Below are 25,971 nucleotides of genomic sequence, written 5' to 3'. Positions count from 1 at the left end.
ATGCCTCTTAAATGTTTAAGAGACTTATCTCCAAAAAACATATAATCAAGAAAGAACCCACTGTACTCACTAATACAGCCTCTCTCTTGGACAGACTTAAAACAACAATTAACTTATCTGATTCTGTGCTGTGAACTTCGCCCAACAGCTCCTCCAAGATTAGTTGTGAATTTCACAGTTTGTTAATTTTCCCAGATGCACTCCGATGTCCAGCGATACACGAATTCAAACAGCAAAGACGGTAACTATGCAGGTTCTCTCTCTCTCTCTCCTGCATTGTCCTTACCATGTGCTTCCTTTGTCTGCTCTTTTCCCTTTTAAAACTGCTGTTGTTTTGACTTTTTTTCCCCAAAGTTCCAAAACAATGCAACAGCATATAAAACAGTAATTGCTGCTCCTGAAATTTGAGGAAATCACCTCCAACACCTAAAATACCTCAAAAAAAGGAGCAGCTCTTACAGCCAGAGACTTTTCCTGTCCTCCATCTTGGATTACCCAGAATCCAGTCATGTGAAAGGCTTCAATTTGACATACTCTGCCAAAGTGTCATCTAGCATTTTTTTTACATAAAATCAAAACTCTTGCTGTTGACAGTTGAAACAGGTATGAACTTCTGGTTTTGGTTTTCCTTTCAAGACTTCATCATTACCCAACAGTATATTTACTACTGGAGATAATCCTTCAGAGTAAACATTGTGGAATGAGTTTTTGTTGGCCTCAATAAATACATGCAAGTATCTCCATTACTATTTCTAGTTTGTGTAGAATGTCTCATCATTACCCTGTTGAACAAAACCAAGTTCACAATGCAAGAACAATTGCCGTTGTTTGCTATTGCTGTATTGGCCCAACTAAGCACGTAGAATTGAAGAATTCAGCAATATAAATGGAACGCAAAACAAAAAGTAATTGTGCGATCAATTTATTTTCATCCAAAATCCCAGAATTTGCTGATCTATTGTTGAAAAATAACCTGTAGTTAAGCATATAAATGGGAAGTCCTCTTGTACAGTTTGCAGTTATGGATTTAAAATGTAAATCTGATTTCATTTGTAAATGTGGCCATAACTTTCTAGGGCAAAGCAACTTGTATCCTCTGCAGCCAGACTTTACTGTTTGGGGGTAGGTTATTTTTTCTGACACCATCAGATGCTTTACATTTTTAAAATTTTATACAAGTTTCATACAGTTCAATTTTGGACCAAACAGAATATGGAAAGGGCTATTCCTCTGCAATAAAGCACCAATCTATTGGTTTTGATTTGGAATAGGTTGAGGAAGAAAGCAGTAACTGAACGTGAGAAACGATTCTCCAGTAGAGAAAAAGGAAACACTGGAGAGTAAGCCGGACTTTAAGCACCTTTTGCTAGCAATTTGAGTCGCATTTGAAAATTTGCAGAAATAGTACATGGCATAGATCACTGAAGATTTAGGTAAAAGAGTAAAATGCTATAGTATTGAGGCTTTTGTTGAATTGCCATAATGCAATTCAATAGTTAGCTGATTTATTGAATAGATCAAATTCATTTTTAATTTATGTGCTTCTCAGATGTTTACCTGTGTTTCCTAGATCAAATTCTAGGACTTCACCCATCTTTCTATAATTCTTTTCATATTGGCTATCATCCTTTTCCATAAGAAGCTGATCTTTTCTTGAAAACAGCCCCTTCTTAAACCTTCTACTCTTCTTCAAATTCTTTGCTATTGTCCCCAAAATCATTGACCCTCCTTCCATATCTCCATTACCGAATCTCTCCAAACACACTTCTGTACCTCTCATAGCACTGAAAATATTCTAATTAAAGTCACAAATCACACTTTCCGCAACTGTGATTGGAGTACACTATCATACCTAGGATCTCAACCCAACAATTTTGAACATGCTTGACCAAACTACCCTTGACCACTGCATCTCCATTTCCCAGCTTTGCCTGGTTTCACTCTCATGTATTCAGTTATAGCCATAAGTGGTTTATTTTCCCAATTTAAAGCAAATATGTTTGGAGTCCCCAAATGATCTATTGTTAGCTCCTCCAATTCCTCATGCTGCCTCTCAGCAACATGAAAATAAACATCAAATTTCACAGATTTGCCCTTCCTTGATTAACCTCAATTTGAGGATTAATAATCCTGTTTGTGACGTCTTCTTTTTAGCTTTGAGCTGAATTAAGGACCGGTTGTCTTGTTCATCAAAAAACAAACATTTATTTCCATTTCTAAAATATTGCGAAACTTCCTGCCTCAGATTGTCTGCATCTGGCCCCATCATCCATGTTTGTGCTGTCCCGGGACTAAACAATCCCAATGCTTTCTTGATAGCATGCCAATTTATAGCCTCCATAAACTTCAACGCACTTCAAGCTCTCTGTATTCCTCCATCTCTTTCCTCTTTATCACCCAATTCCTTTGCCCTAACATTGACAATCTATACCTTTCGTTAGGAAGATCAGAATTCGTTCTCAGTAAACCTGTTCTGCATCTTAAGGCCCTTACTTATAAGCTTTAAGGTTTTAGTCACTTTTCCTAATATCTCCTTTGGCTTGATGTCAATTGTTGTCCGATTATTCTTTTGTTAAACACATTAGGATGTTTTCTACATGAAATGTACTCTATAATTTGCACTCATGTTTTACCAGAATCTTTATACATTACATAGCTGCACTATAACTTTTTAAGAAGTGTATTTTCCCCTATTCGTCGGCAGGTGGGTATTGTTAGCAAGGCCAGCATTTTATCCATTTCTAATTGGCTTTGAGAGGATTCTACTGTGTTGAGTCTGGACTGCATGTTAGCCATATCCCATAAGGATTGCAGATTCCTTCCCTAAAGAGGGCAAGTGAACCAGTTGGGTTTTTACAACAATCCAATGGTTTTATGATGACCATTACACAATCATAGAGATTTAAACAGAGCGGCGAGGAGAGAGGGCGGAGAGAAGCGAGGGCTGCCGGGTAAGTCAGTTTTTCCCACTTAAAAAGAGACGTGCCTCGAGAGTCAGGTCTCCATTTTGAATACAGCGGCGAGGAGAGAGGGCGGAGAGAAAGGAGGGCTGCTGGGATGTTTTTAAGTGGATGAGATCTAAATCAGAGATCCTACACATAGGGCCTCCCTCCCACCCACCACCCAGTCAGTGAGTGCAGCTTAACACATGGCTGTGAGGCTGGTGCAGGAAGGAGGGTTTCAGATACTTAGACCATTGGGATGCCTTCTGGGGAAGGTGGGACCTGTACAAAAAGGACGGGTTGCACCTGAACTGGAGGGGCACAAATGTCCTGGGTAGGAGATTTGTTTGTGAGGTTTGGGAGGGTTTAAACTAGTTTGGCAAGTGGGTGGGAACCGGAGCTACATATCTGAGAGGGGGTAGTTGTGGATGGGGCAGCAACAGGAGGTAGTGAATCCATCGAGAAGGTTTTTCATGTGATGAAACAAAGGGATCGGTTAAAACATGTCTACTTTAACGCAAGGAGTGTTAGAAATAAGAGTGATGAACTTACAGCATGGATCAGTACTTGGGACTATGATGTTGTGGCGAGAATGGAGACTTAGGTTTCACAGGGGCAGGAATGGTTGCTAGATGTTCCAGGGTTTAGAATGTTTAAAAAGTACAAGGGGTGTGGAAAAAGAGGAGGGGGTGTAGCATTGCTAATCAGAAAGTGCATCCCAGCTACAGAAATGAAGGTTGTTGAGGTAGGTTTGTCTACTGAGTCAATATGGGTGGAAGTTAGGAACACCAAGGGAGCAGCCACCTCATTGGGGGTTTTCTACAAATCCCTAATAATAGCAGTAGGGAGATTGAAGAACTCATAGGCCAGCTGATTTTGGAAAAATGCAGATGTAGCAGGGTTGTTGTTATGGGTGACTTCAACTTTCCCAATATTGATTGGAAACTCCTTAGCGCAAATAGTTTGGATGGAGCCGTTTTTGTTAGGTGTGTTCAGGAGGGTTTCCTTACTGAGTATGTGAACAAGCCGATGAGGGGACAGGCCATTTTGGATTTGGTGTTCCACAATGAGCCAGGACAGGAGTCAGATCTCGCAGTGGGAGAACACTTTGGTGACAGTGACCACAACTGCTTCACATTTACCACAGCCTTGGAGGGGGAAAGGAGCAGTTACCAAGGGATGATATTTAATTGGGGAAAAGGAAATTATGATGCTATCAGACAGGAGTTGGGAAGTACAGATTGGGAGCAATTGTTCCACAGAAAGGGCAGAACAGACATGTTGGAGACTGTTTAAGGAGCAATTGTTGCGAGTGATGCACAAATTGGTTCCTCTGAGCCAGGCAGGAAGGGGTAAGATTAAGGAACCTTGGATGACAAGAACAGAGGAGCTTTTCATCAAAAGGAAGGAGGCAGCTTATGTAAGGTGGAGGAAGCACGGATCTAGCACAGCTTTCGAGGATTACAGGCTTACTGGAAAGGAGCTCAGAAATGGACTGAGGAGAGCCAGGAGGGGACACGAAAAAGGCTTGGCAGGATGGATTAGGGAGAACCCAAAGGCATTTTACTCATGCGTGAGGAGTAAGAGAATGATCAGAGAGAAGGTAGGGCCGGTCAGGGATAGCATAGGGAACTTGTGCGTGGAGTCTGAGCAGATAGGGAAAGCCCTAAATGATTTTTTTGCTTTGGTTTTCACTAAGGAAAGGGACCACGTTGTGAATGAGAACTTTGAGGAGCTGGGAAACAGGCTTGAACAGATCAAGATTGACAAAGTTGATGTGCTAGAAATTTTGGCAAACATTAAGATTGATAAGTCCCCAGGGCCAGATCAGATTTATCCTAGGTTGCTCCAGGAAGCGAGAAAGGAGGTTGCTAAGCCACTGGCGAAGATCTTTGCTTCCTCACTCTCCAAGGGAATCATACCGGAGGATTGGAGGGAGGCGAATGTTGTTCTTCTTTTCAAGAACGGGAATATGGAAATCCCTGGCAATTACAGACCAGTCAATCTTACGTCTGTGGTCAGCAAGGTTTTGGAAAGAATTCTGAGGGATAGGATTTATGACTATTTGGAAAAGCATAGAGTGATAAAGGCAGTCAGCATGGCTTTGTGAGGGGCAGGTCATGCCTCACAAATCTTGTTGAGTTCTTTGAGGAGGTGACGAAACAGGTTGACGAAGGTCGAGTAGTGGATGTGGTATATATGGACTTCACCAAGGCATTTGATAAGGTTCCCCGTGGTAGGCTCATTTATAAAGTCAGGAGGTATGGGATGCAGGGAGATTTGGCTGTCTGGATTCAGAATTGGTTGACTGAAAGAAGGCAGAGAATGGAAGATGGAAAGTATTCTGCCTGGAGGTCAGTAGTGAGTGGGGTCCCGCAGGGCTTTGTTCTTGGGCCTCTGCTCTTTGTAGTTTTTATAAATGACTTGGATGAGAAGGTTGAGGGGTGGGTTAGTAAATTTGCCAATGACACAAAGGTTGGAAGTGCCGTTGATAGTATCGAGGGCTTATTGCAGGTTGCAGCGTGAAATAGACAGGATGCAGAGCTGGGCTGAGAAATGGCAGATGGAGTTCAACCTGGATAAGTGCGAAGTGATGCATTTTGGAAGGTCGAACTTGAATGCTGAATATAGAATTAAAGACAGGATTCTTGGCAGTGTGGAGGAACAGAGAGGTCTTGGTGTTCAAGTGCATAGATCCCTCAAAGTTGCCACCCAAATGGATAGGGTTGTTAAGAAAGCATATGGGGTGTTTTGGCTTTCATTAACAGGGGGATTGAGTTTATGAGCTGCGAGGTTTTGCCACAGCTCTACAAGACCCTGGTGAGACCACACTTGGAATATTGTGTCCAGTTCTGGTCGCCCTATTATAGGAAAGATACAGAGGCTTTGGAGAGGGTGCAAAGAAGGTTACCAGGATGCTGCCTGGACTGGAGGGCTTGTCTTACAAAGACTGGGTTGACTAAGCCCGGACTTTTCTCTCTGGAGAGAAGGAGGAAAAGGTGACCCAACTTGATTGAGGTATGCAAGGTAATGAGAGGCATGGATAGAGTCAATAGCCTGACTTTTCCCTAGGGCAGAATTGACTGGCATGAGGGGTCATCGTTTTAAGATATTAGGATGAAAGTATAGAGGAGACATCAGAGTAGGTTCTTTACAGAGTTGCGAATGCATGGAATGCATTGCTAGTGGTGGTGGTGGAAACAGTCATTAGGGACATTTAAGCGACTGATGGACATGCACATGGATAGCAGTGAATTGAGGGGTGCGTAGGTTACGTTATTTTATTTTAGATTAGGAATAATCCTTGGGACAACATCGTGGGCTGAAGGGTCTTTTCTGTGCTGTACTTTTCTATGTTCTAGGTGTAATCATTGAAACAGACCCTTCGGTCCAACTTGTCCATGCCGACCATATATCTTAACCTAATCTAATCCCATTTGCCAGCACCTGGCCCATATCCCTCTAAATCCTTCCTATTCATGCACTCATCCAGATTCCTTTTAAATGTTGCAATTTTACCAGGCTCCACCACTTCCTTTGGCAGCTCATTCCATAGACGCACCACCCTCTGCGTGAAAGAGTTGCCCCTTACGTCCCATTTTATCTTGCCCCTCTCACCCTAAAGCCCTCTAGTTCTGGAATCCCCCACCCCAGGGAAAAGACTTTGTCAATTTATCCTATCCATGCCCCTCATGATTTTATAAACCTCTATAAGGACACCCCTGAGTCTCCGAAGCTCCAGGGAAAACAGCCCCAGCCTATTCAGCCTCTCCCTGAAGCTCAAATCCTCCTACATCTAACTGTAAAAATTTTAATTTCCTAGCTGACATGGTAATATTTCAACTCATATTTCCAAATCTTTGGTCCAAGCATCTGGATTACTAGTCCAGTAACATAACCACAATGCCACTTTACCCTGGTTTAATGTGACAAATTATCAACAGTTCTTGTATAAAGTTGAACTGGCTACTTAAATATCCATAGGATACTGGATTTAAATAACTAAATACTGGATAATAGTCAATAGTTTAAAAAGCTAAATAAATGATTGCACTAAATAACTTTCATTTCTGTTAATATTTCTTCTCCAGTTCGGTTCAATGATGAAATTATTGGTTCAACAGACTAACTTCTAATAAGAACACCTCTGATGCTATTGGTGGGTGTGATTTGTTTTTAAAGCAAAAGTGCATTTGCGTTTACTTCAGGTGAATTTTATAAGCTTTTCATTAATACTGGTTGTGTGAAACTATTATAGAAACATAGGACATCTTAGTTCTAATTTTTCTTACTCGTATTATAAGTCCCAAATGAGCAAGCTCACAGATCTAGTGATCATGTGACTTTTCAGCTGTTATTATTATTAACTCAATCTCATTGGCCATTAATAATTGTGATTAATCTGTTGGTATAATAGAAATTCATGGGTTTGTGAATATGTGACTAACACAATTATTTCATTTTCTACTGAAAAGGCTCTGGATTGGAATCAGTATCGTGGGATCAGATGGGGGTTTGTTCGCAAGGCTGTTATAATAGACAAATATATTTATTATATGCATTCCTTTACCAGACATCGCTATTAATTTTGTAGTGAATTTATTTTGAATTTCATACTTGCATATGCATCACATTGAAAACCACTCTGATAACTTCCCTTAGTGAAATTTCCTGTTCTAGAAGTATACATTTTGTAATTATCTGTGGTTCTCGAAAGACTTTTAGTATCAAATTTGTCATGCTCTGCTCATCACATTCAACAATTTTACTGACATGTATTCAACATTTTCCTGAAAATTGCAGTCAGGGTCTAGTTTAAAGAAAAAGACAAACACTAGATGCTGGAAATGTAAAATAAATCAGAAAATTACGGAAATATTCATCAGGTTGATGTTCGAAGATCATTCTGATGAAGGGACAATATCAACATGAAATTTTCACTGCTTTTCTCCACAGATGCTGTCTAAATATTTCTAACACCCAATTTTAAAACTCTTTTCAGCATTTGCCTTATCTTGCTCTCCAATGCTATTCTGGATCTACAGATACATTCCTATCCTCATCCCATTGTAAATTGATGCATCTATTAAAATAATACTATTCCACCAGAAAAAAAAATACATTTTGATTCCACCCCTATTGTCCCTTTAGTATCAATGTTGAGCCCATATGAATTTATCCCTACTCGAAGATTAAAAATCAATATGGTGGGACAATAGGACACAATCTTCCACAGTCTCTAAGTAGGAAATATACCTTGACTTTTGATTTCTAAGATAATTACTTTTACTTCCTCCACACCTCCAGTCATAGAGACGTGCAGCACAAACAGACCCTTCAGTCCACCTCGTCTGCTGCTCCCACTATGCACCGGGAATGCTGTCATTCTTGTTCACTTTCCCAGTTTCTTTAATCTTTTGACGTAATTTGCACCATCCCCTTGTAACCACATTTAATCACCTTTTCGTCAGTCGTTCTGACTCTCACTATTCTTAGAATACTTCAGCCCTAAACTTCAGTTGCTTTTAAGTACACTACACAATTCTCCCAAATAGTCTGAGAAACCTCCAAGTCTAATGTTTAGTTACAGTAAACCACTCTGCTCACTCAGACTGCTAAAATGTTTAGTACTGAGCTTTAAAAAATTAAGACCTAATTGTTTTCCCCAGCTGGAATTTTTCATTTCAAAGTAATTTGAAAGACCCCAGGTGGGGAAGACAAAGAGAATATCAATTAGTGTCATTAAATCCTCCATTTCTCTGTGAGCAATGCCACGTGGCATTCTGTAATTGGATACAACAATATAAATTAACATTTTCTTCAAAAAGCCCTCTAATTTGTATTCCATTATGGCTTTGGCAGCGCATTTTATTGAGGCCCAAAATAAATCAGTTTAAATTAATATGTGACATCCTCAACAATTACTAAAAACAATTAGCAGCAGTTCCTGACATCAATCACAAATGAAGTTTTTCAGTCACATTGTTTCAGCAGACCAAAACCACAAAGCAGCCGCAATCACGCGGTTACCAGGAACCAATAAGCAATTGTTGCGTAAAAGAGAATTTTGCTTAATCTCCATTGCCATCTGCCACTTTTTCATAGAATTCTTAATTAAGTAGGCTAGTCAATCCATAAGCACAGTTAGTGACAGTACCAAAAAAAACCCATGAAAGAAAACATTAGATGTAAAACGTGGTCCAACAAGATTCAAGTGTACAATCACCAAGATTTTAAAGTTCATTGTTTTAGCAGTATACCCATTTTAATTTTAAAAGAATATATGTAGAAAACAGAATAAAACATATATTTTTGTCCAAAGGAAGTGATATTTAATGCTGCGAAAACAAGTTATATACTACAGGGTATATGCTTCATTAAGGGAATAAACTCTCCTATGAGAATGTATGATTACCAAATACAGTTTAGAAAGTACAGCTAAGAAAAGGCAGATGTAAAAATTTAACTCATGGGCTCAGTTAGAGGTGAGGAACAATTCACAACCGTAAATGAAAACTAATTTGTTCTGTCGGAGCCTAGAATAGAGTATTGGATCAATTAGTCAGCATTTCTATACAGCCAAAGGTTGACAGCATGCACCTAAATATCTCCTCCTACCGTCAAGGACTGTGCTAGTTAAAATAATTGGAACTTGAGTGGTAAAAGAAAAATAAAAATGTTGTTCCCTGGTATTATAGTCTTAGAAGTATTGACATTTCTATTGTTCTGACTTCCATATTTATTAAGAGACACTCTACTTGTTGGAAAAGAAACATCACACCACACATGACTCTTTATAACAAACACCAAATTGGTTATGCACTTTGATAGAAAATAGTCTAAGCCTCTATTCTTCCTAAATGGAAAAAGCTTCAGAAAACTAAAGCACAAAGGGACTTGGGAGTCCGACTTCAAGATTCTCTTAAGGTTAATGTGCAGTTTCAGTTGGCAGTTAGGAAAGCAAATGCAATGTTAGAACTTATTTCAAGAAGGCTAGAATGCAAGAGCAAAAATGTACTACTGAGGCTGAACAGTCCGTATTTGGAATATTGAGAGCAGTTTTGGGCCCGTATCTAAGGAACCTTGGAGAGGGTCCAAAGCAAGTTTACAGGAATAATCCCAAGGATGAAGGTCTTGTCATGAGGAATGGAAGGATTAAAGGGGATCTCATCAATACAGGTCTGGATACAGTGGATGTGGAGATGATGTTTCCACCAATAGGAGAGACCAGGACCCAAGGGCACCCTGTCAGAGTGAACAGATGACCTTTTAGAACTAGAGTAGGAGGAATTTCTTCAAATAGAGGATGGTTAATCTGTGGAACTCATTGCCACAGAGGGCTATAGAGGACAAGTCATTGCATACATTTAAGAAAGAGATAGATAAGTTCTTGATTAGTAAGGGGATCAAGAGTTATGAGGAAAAGATAAGAGTATGAGGTTGAGAAACATATCAGACATGATCAAATGACAGAGTAAACTCATTAGACTGGATGGCTTCATCCTGCTCTCATTGTCTTCTGATGTTGAACTTGTATCCTGAATATCAAGCACGTAATTAAATTCCTCAAGAGAATAGTCTCTGGAGGGTATGCTGTATTTTTACCTTCTGATTTGAGGAAAGTTTAATCGTAAACAAGCTTTTCTGAAGCATAAGCAGTTCCATGTCACATTAGAATAACATTGTCTTAAATTTAAAGAGTTGATTGAGAACAAATTCAATGTGCTTATTAGTTCCAAAATGTGTTTGTTTTTAACTCCCTTGTGTCCTTCAGGAAGGACTGCTAAATTGAAGAGATCACCTTGCTGCTTTTGTTTCTATTGCAGAATTGTTCCAACCAAATAAATTACACAAAACTATTTTACATGTACAAATAAATTATTTAATAGCAAATTGATTTTTTTGCTAAAGATTGTATACAAGTATACTTCCCATACAATCTTTAACTCCCTGAAGTCTTTCAAAACCAATTTTGCTAAACTGAATGCATGAAATCATGTCGATTCTAGCTATCCCCACAACCATAATTTGCACTAAAAGATGTTTAGATGTAGAAAATGTTTAACAAGTTTTCCTTCTCTTTTTGAAAATAATCCCATGAAATAACATAAAAAGCAATTCCACACAGCTTCCATCTGGAGCATGAAAAAGCAATGGGACTTGTGCCTTGCTTCCTCGCAGCCAAATAAATGCATGCATGCCTGTCACTTAACCGTGAAATAAAATCCGCCACTTGTGCACTTCCAAAAGTCAGTTGCTGTGCCACCAACATACATAGACATTGCCAGCTGGTCTGTATCCTATTTGTCTTCATGTCAAACTGCACATTTTTATGGAGAGAAAAAAACCTTTTCTTCTAGAAAAGTTGGTGCAATCATATACATTCTGTGCCACACTGAATTTTCATCACTTCAAGGATGCCACAAGCCTTCAGGTTATGTTACTGAATTAGTAATCTAGAAGACTAGTCTAATGATCCAAAGAAATCAACTCAAATCCCAGCATAGCAGCTAGGGAATTTAGTTCAAAATGGTTAAATAAATCTGGAATAAAAACCTAGTAACAGTCATGGTGACCATGAAATAATCACATTGTCATATAAACATACCTAGTTTACTAACGCCCTTCAGAGAAACAAATCTGGGGTCTACCTAATCTGGTCTACCTGGTTCAAATGCACAGAATAACAGTGGACTCTCAACTGTCCTCTGAAATGGACGATGAAGCCTTACAGTTGTGTTTACAAAAGTAGCTGACCACGAGATTCTTAAATGACAACTAGCAATAGACAATAAATTTTCATCTGATCAGCAATGATCATACCCCTTGAAGGAAAGAAAAGTCTGATGAAAATGCACATGTCATCTCTCGGAAGCTTGGAAGTATAGGAAGTGCATTTTTCCAAAATGGCAAGCTATTAATTGAACCTTGGACATAGCTTGAGATTTACTGGTAAATTGCACATATATTGCTTAATTTTCAACCATAGTATCAATGGATTAAGAAAAAAAAATCCCAAAATACCAATGAAATTTTGCTAAGCTGCCTGCTGTATCAGAGGTAGGACCATGGACGGTTCCTCAATAATTTACTGCATTTACAGTATAAAAATGGTGTTAAAAGCACAAGCTATCTAATACCACCACAAACCTTATTTGTATAACGTATGAATCTTACCGTTGATGAGGTACCAATATGTTGTTGATTCCACCCAATTTCACATTGATTTTTAGGCAGAGGTTAGACAATGTCTGAGGAGATGTCCTCACAACATTTTTCACCTGAACACACTGAGTTGCCATCCCAAGGAGGGTATCACCTACTCGCTTCACCTCAGCTAAATTGGGGAAACAAAATCAAAAATTAGTACTTGAAATTCAAATGTCATAATTTTGAATATTTTAAGTTAAAAAGAGCAATATGCCTAGCAGTGTGTTTTTATAAAATTAAAGTTCCAAAACTTTCATAACAAAATATTTTCATTTAACACATAATACTAAAGACCTTATGAGATAACCTGGTTGAACTATCAAGCTTGAAGGCCTAAAATATCTCAGGTGCCACTTGATTGCAGCAATCCAAATGCTTCACTGCTGGGTCAACTTGATTGGCAATTGAAGTTAATCATTATTCTAAATGAAGGTTTCACCTTCTACCCTGTTAGTGATAATCTCAATTTTTAAAAAAGCACTGATATAAGCATTATGCAAATCACTTGTTATGGGAGTTCAATTCTCAATAAAGGAATATTCGTCCCAAATTAGTGCAACGTTTATCTCCAGTGTTAGATTCTCAAGCAATGGTGATACACAGGTCCCATTCATATTTGAATATTCAAGTTCAGTTGTCTATCAATAAATAACCACAGTAATTTTCAAAAAATGGGATACAGCATTTCTTGAGAAGAGCAAATATCGTGATCGTCTTCACTCTCATCCAGTCCTAAACCTCAAATCTTTGCCAGATGACTTATATAGCTTATTGGTGGTACACCCATCTCCAATGTATAACGTGTGGAGTCACATCTCACTCCATGACACAATCACAAAATTCAAAGCTGACATTCCAGAGCAGTACTGATGGTTTGCTCCACTGTTAGAGGTGCCATCTTTCAGATGAGATGTTAAATCAAGGACTCATCTGCTCTCTCTCAAGCCAGTAAAATAATCCATGACACTATTTTGAAGTAAACCAGGATATCATCCTGTTCCCTGGACAATATTTATCTTTCAAGTTAGATTATCCGGTCATTATCACATCACTGTATGAGTTCGCTGACAACACTCAGAAATACTGTTGTCTTTAGAGTGTTTTAAAGGAATCCAAGGGGTTATGGGGCTAGGTTCATGGAGAGTGCCATATAAAAATAAGTTTTAAATTTTCTTTCCAAATGAACATTTTTAATATCAGAGTGCTACCAAATTATCTGACCACAAGGGAGAATCAGTATTGAATCATGCATGGCTGGAAGTGAAAAGACAGGAGGTGGCGGTGGAGGGTTGCTTTTCAGACTGGAGGCCTATGACCAGTACTCTGCCACCAAGATCGGTGCTGGGTCCACTGCTTATCATCCTAAATTATTTGGATGTGAACATAGGAGGTATAGTTAGTAAGTTTGCAGGTGACACCAAAATTAGAGGTATAGCGGAGAGCGAAGAAGGTTACCTCAGATTACAACCAGACATTGATCAGCTGGGCCAATGAGCCGAAGAGTGGCAGATGGAGTTTAATTTAAATAATTGTGAGGTGCTGCGTATTGGAACTGTAAATCAGGGCAGGAGTTACACACTTAAGGGTAAGGTCCTAGGGAGTGTTTCTGAACAAAAAGACCTTGGAGTGCAGGTTCACAGTTCCGGGAAAATGGAGTTGCAGATAGATAGAATAATGAAGGCAACGTTTGGTATGCTTTCCTTTATTGAACAGAGCATTAAGTATAGGAGTTAGGAGGTCATGTTGTGACTGTACTGGACATTGGTTAGGCCACTTTTGGAATATTGTGTGCAATTCTTGTGTGTCCCTCCTATAAGAAAGATGTTGTGAAACTTGAAAGGGTTCAGAAAAGATTTACAAGGATGTTGCCAGGGTTGGAGGATTTGAGCTACAGGGAGAGGCTGAAGAGGTTGGGGCTGTTTTCCCTGGAGCATCACAGGCTGAGGGGTGACTTTATGGAGATTTATAAAATCATGAGGGGCATGCATAGGATAAATAGACAAGGTCTTTTCCCTGGTTGGGGGTGTCCAGAACTAGAGGGCATAGGTTTAGAGTAAGAGGGGACAAATTTAAAAGGGACCTAAGGGGCAAAGTTTTCACGCAGAGGGTGGTGCGTGTATGGAATGAACTGCCAGAGGAAGTGGTGGAGGCTGGTACAATTACAGCATTTATAAGGCACCTGGATGTGTATATGAATAGGAAGGGTTTATAGGGATATGGGCTAAATGCTGGCAAATGGGACTAGATTAAGTTAAGAAATCTGGTCAGCATGGACAAGTTGGACTGAAAAGTCTGTTTCTATCAGAAAAGTTTCTATGACTCTATGTCTTCAGTTGTCCACATATTTATTTTTACAGGTATTACTGAATTGTATTTAAAAATGGGAACCCCACCCAAATTACCTTTTCCTAATCCAGGCTGTTACAGTTCACTGTGTTGTCACTTTTCCTTCCCTTGCTGAGGTCAGTTAATTTAGCAAAGATTGAATTCTAGATCTTCCTGATCTGTGGGGCTCATCTATTCATTACTTAAACTCACTGCACACTCAATATAGAATCCATAGAATAGGATCCATAAAATCCCTTCAGCGTAGAAGCAGGCCATTTGGCTCATCGAGCCCACACTGTCCCTCCAAAGAGCATCCCACCTAGATGCCCCCACCCCTATCCTATCCCTGCATTTAGCATGGCCATTACACCTCCGTTGTACATCATTGGACTGTGGGAGGAAATAGGAGCATTTGGAGGAAACCATGGGAGAACGTGCAAAATCTATGTAGACAGTCGACCGCGGTGGAATGAAACACACGTCCCTGGTACACTGAACCACCATGCTGCCCTATTTTATAATTAACTGAACACCTTTTCAGAATCATGAACGTAACTGATAGGGACAGATAATCAGTTCCTATGTGCAAGTTCATTTGGAAAAAGAGAGCCAAAAGTAAGTGTTTGCCACCAGGTGGTGCTACTGTATTTCAGAAGCAATTGATTCAAAGTCACATGAAGCTTCTACAACTCTTACCATAGACAGGTGTTTTCCCGGGTAGAATAACAATGACAAGCTGGAGTCCTGAGTAGGTGTTCTTCAGATGCCTGAACATTGGCTCCACACTATCAGCTCCTTGTGCGTATTTACAGAAACATGGCTGGCCCTGGATAGGCATTCCCGCATCCTTAGATATTTTTCGCAGCTGGTCAGTAAAACTCCTATATGTTTGAAAGACAAAACTTTCAAATACTGAGCTCTATGGGCAGTTGGGACTGTTGTGATTTCCAAAAAGAATCGTGCTTTCTGAGGATCCGCCATGCAAGTTGGGAAGTCAGTCAGAACATCCCTCAGCAATTATGCTTTTCCCCTTATTAATATACATACAGTTTGCCAAATACAGCTGTCTGAAAACAGAAATTATCCAAAAAGACAATTTCCTTTGTGGGGGGGGGGGGGGCACTCAAGATTTGTGTACAAAATCTGTCTGCTTGTACAAACATCACATCAAATATATTCCTCAAATTCAGCAGCAAATTGTGGCAAATGATGATGTGAGTTACAATTCTAACAATTATTGTTTTGTGTCTGTAATTTCTTGCATTTACCAAGTGTTTCTACTGCTGCATATATGACTATGCGCCCGCTTAGAGAGATCACAGATATTGTTCCAAAGCACCAATATTAGAGATATGATCCATTTTCACTTGTAAAATCTATTGTTGTCAAATATATATCAAGACTAAGATCAATAAAAGCTTACAGTTGGTGAAAGGGCAGTTCAGAGATGGCCCTATCAAGATGGTTGTGTCCTTGTACACAGTGAGGAAAATGAGAGATTTAAATGGGTAATCCAAAGCTGAGAAAGTCCAAAATCTAACATGGTCTCAATAAATTGTGTTTTGCTGAATAAAATGTGATTAGATGCGATTGGACAGCATTTGCAGGATAATTTCAGATTGTCAGTCAGGCTTGCTGCGTGGCACACTTGTAGGCACTGAAAACCAAGTATTAATACATAAGACTTGACAGACAAAGAACATGACAGACAAAGACACTCTGCACCTGTTCCAACTCAACAAAAAGGCAATATACATTCATTGGTTCATTTCTCAGGGCAATGTCTTCACCAATCAACCTGCTTGATTTAAAATTTAGATAAAACCTGGCAGCTGTCAGTCATTATTTACTGGTGTGTTCTCTATGGCAACATCACAACCAGAGTCAACATGCCAACCAACCTGCACTCTTTTCTTAAAGTATAAATATTGGTTTTACATTTGAATTGGCATTCATACAATTTGACCTGATAAGTGCAAAATGAAGACATTCAACAAAATGTGTCTTTTTCAGCTCACGTTTTGTACTACCAAACAACATCTATTTTCTTCTGCATGTTCTATTCTGTTGATTTCTCTGCAGTATCCAGGTAGATAAACAAACCACTGAATAGGAATGCATACTGTGTGATACAATAGAGGGAAGCAGAAGTTGCACCAGAGGATTCTTCATACTTAGTTGCTATTTACATAAAGGGGACAGTTTTAGGGAATTACAATACACATGGACAGAGAAAAAGAGTTAACGTTTCAGGTTGATGGCTTTTCATCATCATAACTAATGAAAAATTATTGATCTAAAACATGTTGTTCTCTCCATACATGCAGCCCAACATCCATTTAAGATTTTCAGCATCTAAAGTCTTTTTTTTCCCCAAAGATAAGGTGTTCAATTGTTTGGTAACTGATCTGGATGGTATAGTGGCACAGCAGGTAGCACTACTGCCCAACAGTGCCAGGGTTCAATTCAAGCCTGAGGTGACTGAATGTATGGAGTCTGCACATTCTTTCCATGTCTGCATGGGTTCCCACTGGGTGCTCTGGTTTCTTCACAGAGTCCAAAGATGTGCAGGTTAGGTGGATTGGTCACGCTAAATGGTCCCGTCGTGCACAGGGATGTGCAGGCTAAGTGGATTAGCTATTGGAAATGCAGAGTTGCAGGGATAGTTCTGGGTGGGATACGTTTCAGAGGGTTGCTGCAGACTTGATGGGCACAATGGCCTCTTTCTGCACTGAAGCAATTCTGTGATTGTACTGATTTTAAGTAACATTAATTCCCTTGTGTTCGAAACAAGCTTTACAATAGCCTTCTAAATGCAGGTCACAAGCTTTGCAGGTGCAAGCATGACAGTGTAAAATACATAGGGTAAGGTACTGAGTTCTTGCAATGGTAGTTACAATAGCCTGTAATTGCAGACTAATGCAGAAAGAATTCTACACAGAAATTTTAAATTACACTATAATTCAGTAGTTAGTTGAAGGAAAATTGTGTTTTATAGCTGGCTTACCATGTACAAAATAAAACGCTTCACAATCCACTGAAGTGAGAATCTGGGTTAAGAACATTGAAACCAGATCTGTATATGTTCTACTGCACTGCAGGTCACTAAATTCTTCACACAATACTGTTCTAATAATCTCAGCAACACCCTTCAATCTGGGTTTCCTATTGTCAAATTGCTTCAGTTTTGCTAGGGGAGGAATCAGAATGGTGCGTTGCCTCCCTGGTGCCAGAATCAAGGATATCTTGGAGAGGGTGCAGAATATTCTCAAAGGAGAGAAGGACCAGCAGGTGGTCATTGAACACGTTGGAACTAATGACATAGAAAGGAAAAAGGATGAGATTCTGAAGGGAGAATATAGGACGTTAGGCAGGAATTTTAAACGGAGGTCCTCAAAGATAGTAATATCTGGTTTACTCTCCGTGCTACAAGCTAGTGAGTGTAGGAATAGGAGGATAGTGCAGATGAATGGGTGGCTGAGGAGCTGGTGCAAGGGCGAGCGGTTCACATCTTTAGGTTTTTGGAATCTCTTCTAGGGTAGAAGTGATCTGTAGAAGACAGACAGATTGCACCTGAATTGGGAGGTGACTAATATACTGGCAGGGAGATTTGCTAGAGCTGCTTAGGAGGATTTAAACTAGTTAGGTTGTGGGGTTGTGGGGGGGAAGGGGAAGCTGGGAGTGGAGGTTGGACCCAGGGAGTTAGTGAGGGAAGACTTCAGTCTGAGACTCGTACAGATGGGAAAAGGAGCAAGTCAAACAGTCAGAACAGGCAGGAACAAAGTAGAGAATGAGGTAGGATTGATAAATTAAATTGCATTTATTTCAATGCAAGAGGCCTAACAGGGAAGGCAGATGAACTCAGGGCATGGTTAGGAACATGGGACTGGGATATCATTGCAATTACAGAAACATGGCTCACGGATGGACAGGACAGGCAGCTTAATGTTCCACGATACAGAAGAATAGAAAGGGAGACAAGAGAGGAGAAGGAGTGGCGTTTTTGATAAGGGATAACATTATGGCTGTTCTTAGGGAGGATATTCCTGGGAAGATGTCCAGGGAAGTTATTTGGGTGGAACTGAGAAATAAGAAAGGGATGAGCAATTTATTGGGATTATACTAGAGAACCTCCCCAATAGTGAGTGGGAAATTGAGAAACAAATTTGAGAGATTTCAGTTATCTGTAAGAATAATAGGGTGATAATGGTAGGGGATTTTTAATTTCCAAACATAGACTGGGATTGCCATGGTGTTAAAGGTTTAGATGGAGAGGAGTTTGTTAAGGGTGTACAAAAAAATTCTGAATCAGTATGTGGATTTACCTATGAGAGAAGGTGCAAAACTTGACCTACTCTTGGGAAATAAGGCAGGGCAGGTGACTGAGGTGTCAGTGGGGGAGCACTTTGGGGCTGGAGACTATAATTTTATTAGTTTAAAATAATGATGAAAAAGGGTAGACTGGATCTATATGTTAAAGTTCTAAATTTGAGGAAGATCAAATTTTGACAGCATTAGGACAGAACTTTCAAAAGTTGATTTGGAAAGGGGGTGGGGGGAAGCTGTGGAAAGGGGTGGCTGGAAAATGGGAAGCCTTCAAAAATGAGATAACGAGAGTCCAGAGACTGTATGTTCCTGTTAGGATGAAAGGCTGGTCTGGTAGGTGTAGGGAATGCTGGATGAATAGAGAAATTGAGGTTTTGGTCAAGAAAGAAAGGAAGCATATGTCAGGTATAGACTGCAGAGATTGAGTGAATCCTCAAAAGAGTATAAAGACAATGGGAGTACACTTAAGAGGGAAATCAGGTGGGCAAAAAGACGACATGAAATAGCTTTAACAAATAGAGTTAAGGAGAATTCAAAGGGATTTTATAAATACATCAAGGACAAAAGGATAACTAGGGAGAGAATTGGGCCCCTCAAAGATCAGCAAGGCAGCCTATGAGTGGAACTGCAGGAAATGGGGGAGATTTTGTGTTTACTGTGGAAGACATAAAATATATGATAATGGATGGTGACATGGATGTAGGTTTGCTCGCTGAGCTGGAAGGTTAGTTTTCAGACATTTCATCACCATACTATGTAACATCTTCAGTGAACCTCCAGATGAAGCACTGGTGGTGTAGCCTGCTGTCTATTTATATGTTTGGGTTTCATTGGGTTGGTTATGTCATTTCCTGTTCTTTTTCTCAGGGGGTGGTAAATGGGATCCAAGTCAATGTGTTTGTTGATAGAGTTCTGGTTAGAATGTTGTGCTTCTAGAAATTCTTGTGCGTGTCTCTGTTTGGCTTGTCCTAGGATGGATGTGTTGTCCCCGAAGTGGTGTCTTTTCTCATCCGTATATAAGGATACTAGTGAGAGTGGGTCATGTCTTTTTGTGGCTAGCTGATGTCTATGTATCCTGATGGCTAGTTTTCTTTCTGCCTGTTTGTCCACTACATTGTGGATTAGTGGTGCTGGAAGAGCACAGCAGTTCAGGCAGTATCCGAGGAGCAGTACTACTACTGCTCCTCAGATGCTGCCTGAACTGCTGTGCTCTTCTAGCACCACTAATCCAGAATCTGGTTTCCAGCATCTGCAGTCATTGTTTTTACCCTGTACACTACATTGGACAAACAGGTAGAAAACTAGCTAAATATTTTCCAACATCTCCATTTAAATTTTTTAACCAAAATGGCTAATTTCATACCACACTATTCTATCAGCTATTTTTGTCCCCCATTTATCCAATCTGCCCACATCTTTCTACAGTCTCTTTGCATGCTCTTCATTGCTTACTGACCTTTGTAACTTTGTATCATCCATCCACCTAAACATCTTACATGCAATCTCCCCATCCAAGTAATGAATATAGATTATAAACAACTGGGACCCAATTACATATCCTTCCAGTACACTGGTAAATTCCAGTTTTCTGTCTATTAACTAATCTACAATTAATCTACCCCAATCCTAGGTAGCCTAATTTTGTTTAAAAACTTGTCCTGTGGTACCTGATTGAATGCTTTTTAATCATCCAAATACTGTAAATTACTGCTTTCCACACTGATTAACCTTGTCACATTCTTTGAAGATTCTAACAGATTGTCAAATACTTCAGGATGGATATCATGACATTGCAAAGCTGAAGAGATTTACTAGAATGGTAGGAATGAGGTTGTTTAACACTGCAGAAATTCTGGAGAAGCTGCAGTTATTCTCCTCTAAGCAGAGAGGGTTAAAAGATTTGATAGGTGTTCAAGCGTATGAATGGTTTTGATAAGAATAAATTTAGAGAAGGTACTCCCATTTGCAGAAGGGTTAGTAAACAAAGGATGTGGACTGAACATGATCGGCAAAAGAACCAGAGGTGTCAGGAGGAACAGTGTTTTCTCTACACTGTGTTCTGGTGATCTGGAATTTACTTGTTGAAAGAGTGGTGGAAGCAGGTTCAGTGGCAACGTTTCACAAAACTGGAAAATATACAAGCAGAAACAAATATTGGGGCACAAGGAAAGAACTGGGAAATGAAATAATCTTAAGAGCTGACACAAACATGATAACCTGAATGGCCACCTCCTGTGCTGCATTATTCTATAATAATATATTACATTGCTGAGGGGTTGTCCTTTGGTTGTTCAGCTGGATATAAAAGGTAGCACAGCTCTATTCAAGAGCAGAAAACTTCTGTCAATGCAATGGCCACTGGCATTTTTCAATGATTGCCACCAAAAACAGATGGACTGATATCAAATACATAAATAATGTCCTACTTAAAAACAATGACAACCCACTTCCAAAAAACTGGAAATGCTTGACATGTTCATAGAATGTTCAAGACTTTTTAATAATTGCAAGTTTGTTCTTTGTTTATACTTAAAGAAAATCTCCATACTTCAGCACCTCCTCCCTGCACTGCTTCTGTGGTGCAAAGCAGGCGATGGCCCAGACTTTGATCTCAATCCCATTGTAGAACTGTTTGCCACGCATATCCCACACTCCCTGATTTGGAGTAGCAATTGCTCGGTTCTGTGAAACACAAAAGAAACAAACAATTTCAGAAGACCTCTGTAGTTTCTTATTTTAATTACAAGGTCACAACTACATTTTGATGGATGGCACCATTCTGTGAGGCTATTATAATGTTTATAGTCATCTGTAAGATGTTTCAAGTCTCTTTGCTTTTTTAAAGTAGTCCACAGACTGGTTTAACAGGTATGTGAGAGAATGGAGGTAGCTAATTGGCTGCTAAATTGACTTCTTCAGTAGATGGCAATTCAGGTACATTCTCCGACAATCAAAGTTTCTCCCCTGACAGCTTGCACATTGGCCAGACACCAACTGTGCCCTACGGCGTCCAAATCCAGCTTTCTCAGGTGGTAGCTTTGTGTCTCTTCACCCTAATACACTGTGCCTGATCCTCTAAGATGTCTTATGTTACTCCAAAAAAAAAATCTGATTGCTTGTACACATCTTATGTGGTAGTACAAACCTGTTTTAGTGGAATTTTCTGCATGATATCATCTTGTAAAAGTCTATACAGTCATAGAGGAGTGAGAAATGATCAGCAGAAAGTTGGACTGACATATGATATATGCACTAATAGCAAGGTGAACTAGTTATGACCGATTTCCCTCTCACTCTACTCAAAATGAATTACAATATCATGGTGAGGTCAGGTCAGCTATTTAACATTATGTCTGTGGAATTCAGCTTGAACATCCAGGGGATTCAAATGCATGGCAATCTCAGTCAGAGGCAGGCACTCTACATGACTACCTCTGTATACTGTCTAGCTTAAGTTACTGTTGTCTTCCCCCTTGTATATTCAGCTCTTATAGACAATTCTCCCCTACTGGGCTTTTGGCTCCATCAGGTCTCCTTCAGCCTTGAAAGTGAGAACACCAGCCAGTACAATTAACATAAGCAGGAAATGCAATTGCAGAAAGATCAAATTGTTTGTGTTTATGATTTTCTGAGATGGTGTGGTATCAATGGGAGTGCATCGATATTAACAGCTTACAGAGGAATTGATGCCACAAATCACAAAGCTGACTGTAGACAGGCAGGAGGCTGGAAGAACACAGCAAGCCAAGCAGCATCAGGAGATGGAGGAGTTGACATTTTGGGTGTAAGCCTTCTTCAAGACAAATCACAATGCCTAATTGTATGGGCACTGTTAAACTTAATTTCTCCAGGATTATAGACATAATCTCATGGTCAGCTTTACTACTCTAGATACCACATCCAATTACCTAATAACTAGCTTTTAAAAGAGATCCTCTTTTCGTAATTAAAGATTGGCGCTCAATCTTATGGAGAATATTTTGAAACATTAAAAAATGTTAAGGAAATTCTAAAGGTCTCATTAAAAATTCAAAATGATTTGGATGCGAACATAGGAGGTATAGTTTGCAGATGACACCAAAATTGGAGGTGCAGTGAACAGTGAAGAAGATTACCTCAAAGTACAACGGGATATTGATTAGATAGGCCAATGCGCTGAGGATTGGCAGATGGAATTTAATTTAGATAGATGTGAGGTGCTGCATTTTGGAAAGGCAAATCAGGGCAGGACTTATACACTTATGGGTAAGGTCCTGGGAAGTGATGCCGAGACCTTGGAGTGCAGGTTCATAGCTTCTTGAAAGTGGGGTCACAGATAGATAGGATAGTGAAGGCGGCGTTTGATATGCTTTTCTTTATTGGGCAGAGCACTGAGAAAAGAAGTTGGGAGGACATGTTGCGGCTGTATAGGACATTTGATTAGGCCACTTGGAATATTGCGTGCAATTCTGGTCTTCTTCCTATCGGAAGGATGTTGTAAAATTTGAAAGGGTTCAGAAAAGATTTACAAAAATGTTGCCAAGGTTGAAGGATTTGAGCTACAGAGAGAGGCTGAATGGCGTCAGAGGCTAAGGGGGGTGACCTTATAGAGGTTTATAAAATCATGAGGGGCATGGATAGGATAAACAGACAAGGTTCGAGATTAGAGTGGTGCTGGAAAAGCACAGCAGTTCAGGCAGCATCCGAGGAGCAGCAAAATCGACGTTTCTGGCAAAAGCCCTTCACCAGGAATAAGACAAGGTTTTTTCCCTGGGGTGGGAGAGTCCAGAACTAGACGGCATTGGTTTAGGGTGGGAGGGCAAAGATTTAATAGGGACCTAAGAATACATAGAATCCGTACAGCATGGAAACAGACCCTTCGGTCCAACAAGTCTACATCGACCCTCTGAAGAGTAACCCAGTCAGACCCATTCCCCTACATTTACCCCTGACTAATGCACCTAGCCCACACATCCCTAAACACTATGGACAATTTAACATGGCCAATTCACCTACCTGCAAATCTTAGGACTGTGGGAGGAAACGGGAGCACCCAGAGGAAATTCATGCAGACATGGGGAGAATGTGCAAACTCCAAACAGACAGTCGCCAGAGGCTGGATTCAAACCCAGGTCCCGGGTGTTGTCGGGCAGCAGTGCCAACCACTGAGACACCGTACCTCAGCTTTTTCATACCAAGGGTGGTGCGTGTGTGGAATGAGCTGCCAGAGGAAGTGGTGGAGGCTGATGCCTTTTAAATACTGTAATTGTATCTGGATGGGTATATGAATAGGAAGGGTTTAAAAGGATATGGGCCAAGTGCTGGCAAATGGGATTAGATTAGATTAGGATATCTGATTGGCATGGACGAGTTGGACTGAAGGGTCTGTTTCCGTGCTGCACCCCTATATGACATTGGTATATGGAAGAATCTTGTTGCAAATTGTACCACATGGCCATACAATTGAAGGTAGCTACAAAGCTGAGTACACAACCTCTGCTGTGGAAAAGCAGAAGGAATACAGAACCCTGGTTTGAGAACCCTCTTTTCCCACAGCAACTCTTGTCCACTCTGTCCAAAGACCTTTGGCTTTAGAATTGGCTGAATGAATCACAGGACGAAAGACAAATCATGAAGGTTGGCAAATGTCACCCTTGTTGACATACTGAGGATGACAAGATCCATATAGAACCAAGCAATGTGAATAAAAAACCTTTACAAGGAACTCCTGACCATATGAGGCAACAATTTCATTAACAACTTGTGTTTATACAGCAAACATCACGTGCAGGAAAAACAATTTCAGTAAGGATGGATTGAACACAATAAAAGAGACGCTAGGATAGTGAAAACTGATAACTGGCTGTTTCTAAAAGCAGGAACGGATGGGCCAAGATGGGGTGATAGAAAACGGCAGAGGGTCATAAGTGAAGGAATACGTTGTTAGGGCAGAGGGTGCCAGAAGTTAAAGTAGCATAATTGCACCAGGTATCAAAGATAAGAAACTATTTGAATTAGAGTGAAGCATAGGCTACGGTAAGATGCAAAAATAAATCAAAAGTTCAAACTTACTTGTTGGCAAGTGAAGGACCAGATTAACTCAAATATATTTAGATTAAAGAAGGAAGTTGCATTCTCCAGAAGGCCTTTCTAAAATCCATTTAAATTTTAATCTTCGTAATTTGGGACAGAGCGATGGATGGAATTATCAAGATGGCCTCGTATCTACCTCGTATCGATGTTGTAGCTATTACGGAGACATGGGTAGAACAGGGACAGGATTGGCTGTTGCAGGTTCCAGGGTTTAAGTGTTTCAGTAGGGTCAGAGGTGGGAGTAAAAGAGGGGGAGGTGTGGCATTGCTTGTCAAAGATAGTATTACAGTGGTGGAAAGGACGATGGATGAAGACTCGCCATCTGAGGTAGTTTGGGCTTAGGTTAGGAATAGGAAAGGTGAGGTCACCTTGTTAGGAGTTTTCTACAGGCCTCCTAATAGTCCTAGAGACGTAGAAGAAAGGATTGCAAGGATGATTCAGGAGAAGAGTGAAAGTAATAGAGTGGTTGTTATGGGGGACTTTAACTTTCCAGATATTGACTGGGAAAGCTATAGCTCAAGTTCATTAGATGGGTCAGTGTTTGTCCAATGTGTGCAGGAGGGTTTCCTGACACAATATGTAGACAGGCCAACAAGAGGTGAGGCCATACTGGATTTGGTTCTGGGTAAAGAACCAGGCCAGGTGTTAGAATTGGAGGAAGGTGAGCACTTTGGGGACAGTGACCACAATTCAGTGACTTTTACTCTAGTGATGGAGAGGGATAAGAGTGCACTACAGGGCAAGAGTTATAGATGGGGGCAGGGAAATTATGATGCTGTGAGGCATGACTTAGGATGTGTGGCCTGGAAAAGTAAGCTTCAAGGCAAGGGCGTAATTGATATGTGGAGCTTGTTAAAGGAGCAACTATTGTGTGTCCTTGATAAGTATATACCCGTCAGGCAGGGAGGAAAGGGTCGTGTGAGGGAGCCGTGGTTTAATAAAGAATTGGAATCCCTTGTTAAATGGAAGAGGGCGGCCTATCTCAAGATGAGACGTGAAGGTTCAATTGGGGCGACTGAGAGTTATAGGGTAGCCAGGAAGGACCTGAAGAGAGAGCTAAAAGCAGCAAGGAGGGGACATGAAAGGCCCTTAG

The 25,971-nt window shown here is 40.2% G+C and overlaps 1 protein-coding gene and 1 long non-coding RNA gene across 4 annotated transcripts in view; one reads left to right on the top strand and one right to left on the bottom strand.

Moving 5' to 3' along the window:
* LOC122563675 (protein argonaute-1) overlaps positions 1-25,971 on the bottom strand; it is a 115,061-nt gene that overhangs the window by 25,990 nt on the left and 63,100 nt on the right. For both annotated transcript variants that reach the window (XM_043717728.1, XM_043717729.1), the window contains exons 11-13: positions 21,355-21,488; positions 15,177-15,361; positions 12,120-12,279 (exon numbers count right to left, since the gene is read on the bottom strand). In XM_043717728.1, the coding sequence (XP_043573663.1) occupies positions 12,120-12,279; positions 15,177-15,361; positions 21,355-21,488 (479 nt within the window). The remainder of the gene's footprint in view (positions 1-12,119; positions 12,280-15,176; positions 15,362-21,354; positions 21,489-25,971) is intronic.
* Positions 1-25,971, top strand: part of LOC122563676 — a 70,627-nt gene that overhangs the window by 41,084 nt on the left and 3,572 nt on the right. The window contains exon 2 of one of the 2 annotated variants that reach the window (XR_006315692.1): positions 7,034-7,101. The exons of the other annotated variant lie outside the window; for it this stretch is intronic. This is a non-coding gene — a long non-coding RNA (uncharacterized LOC122563676). The remainder of the gene's footprint in view (positions 1-7,033; positions 7,102-25,971) is intronic. 2 annotated transcript variants of the gene reach the window in all.

Source organism: Chiloscyllium plagiosum, chromosome 27 (assembly GCF_004010195.1).
Source record: "Chiloscyllium plagiosum isolate BGI_BamShark_2017 chromosome 27, ASM401019v2, whole genome shotgun sequence".
Taxonomy (NCBI): domain Eukaryota; kingdom Metazoa; phylum Chordata; class Chondrichthyes; order Orectolobiformes; family Hemiscylliidae; genus Chiloscyllium; species Chiloscyllium plagiosum.
This window is presented reverse-complemented; position numbering and strand designations above follow the sequence as displayed.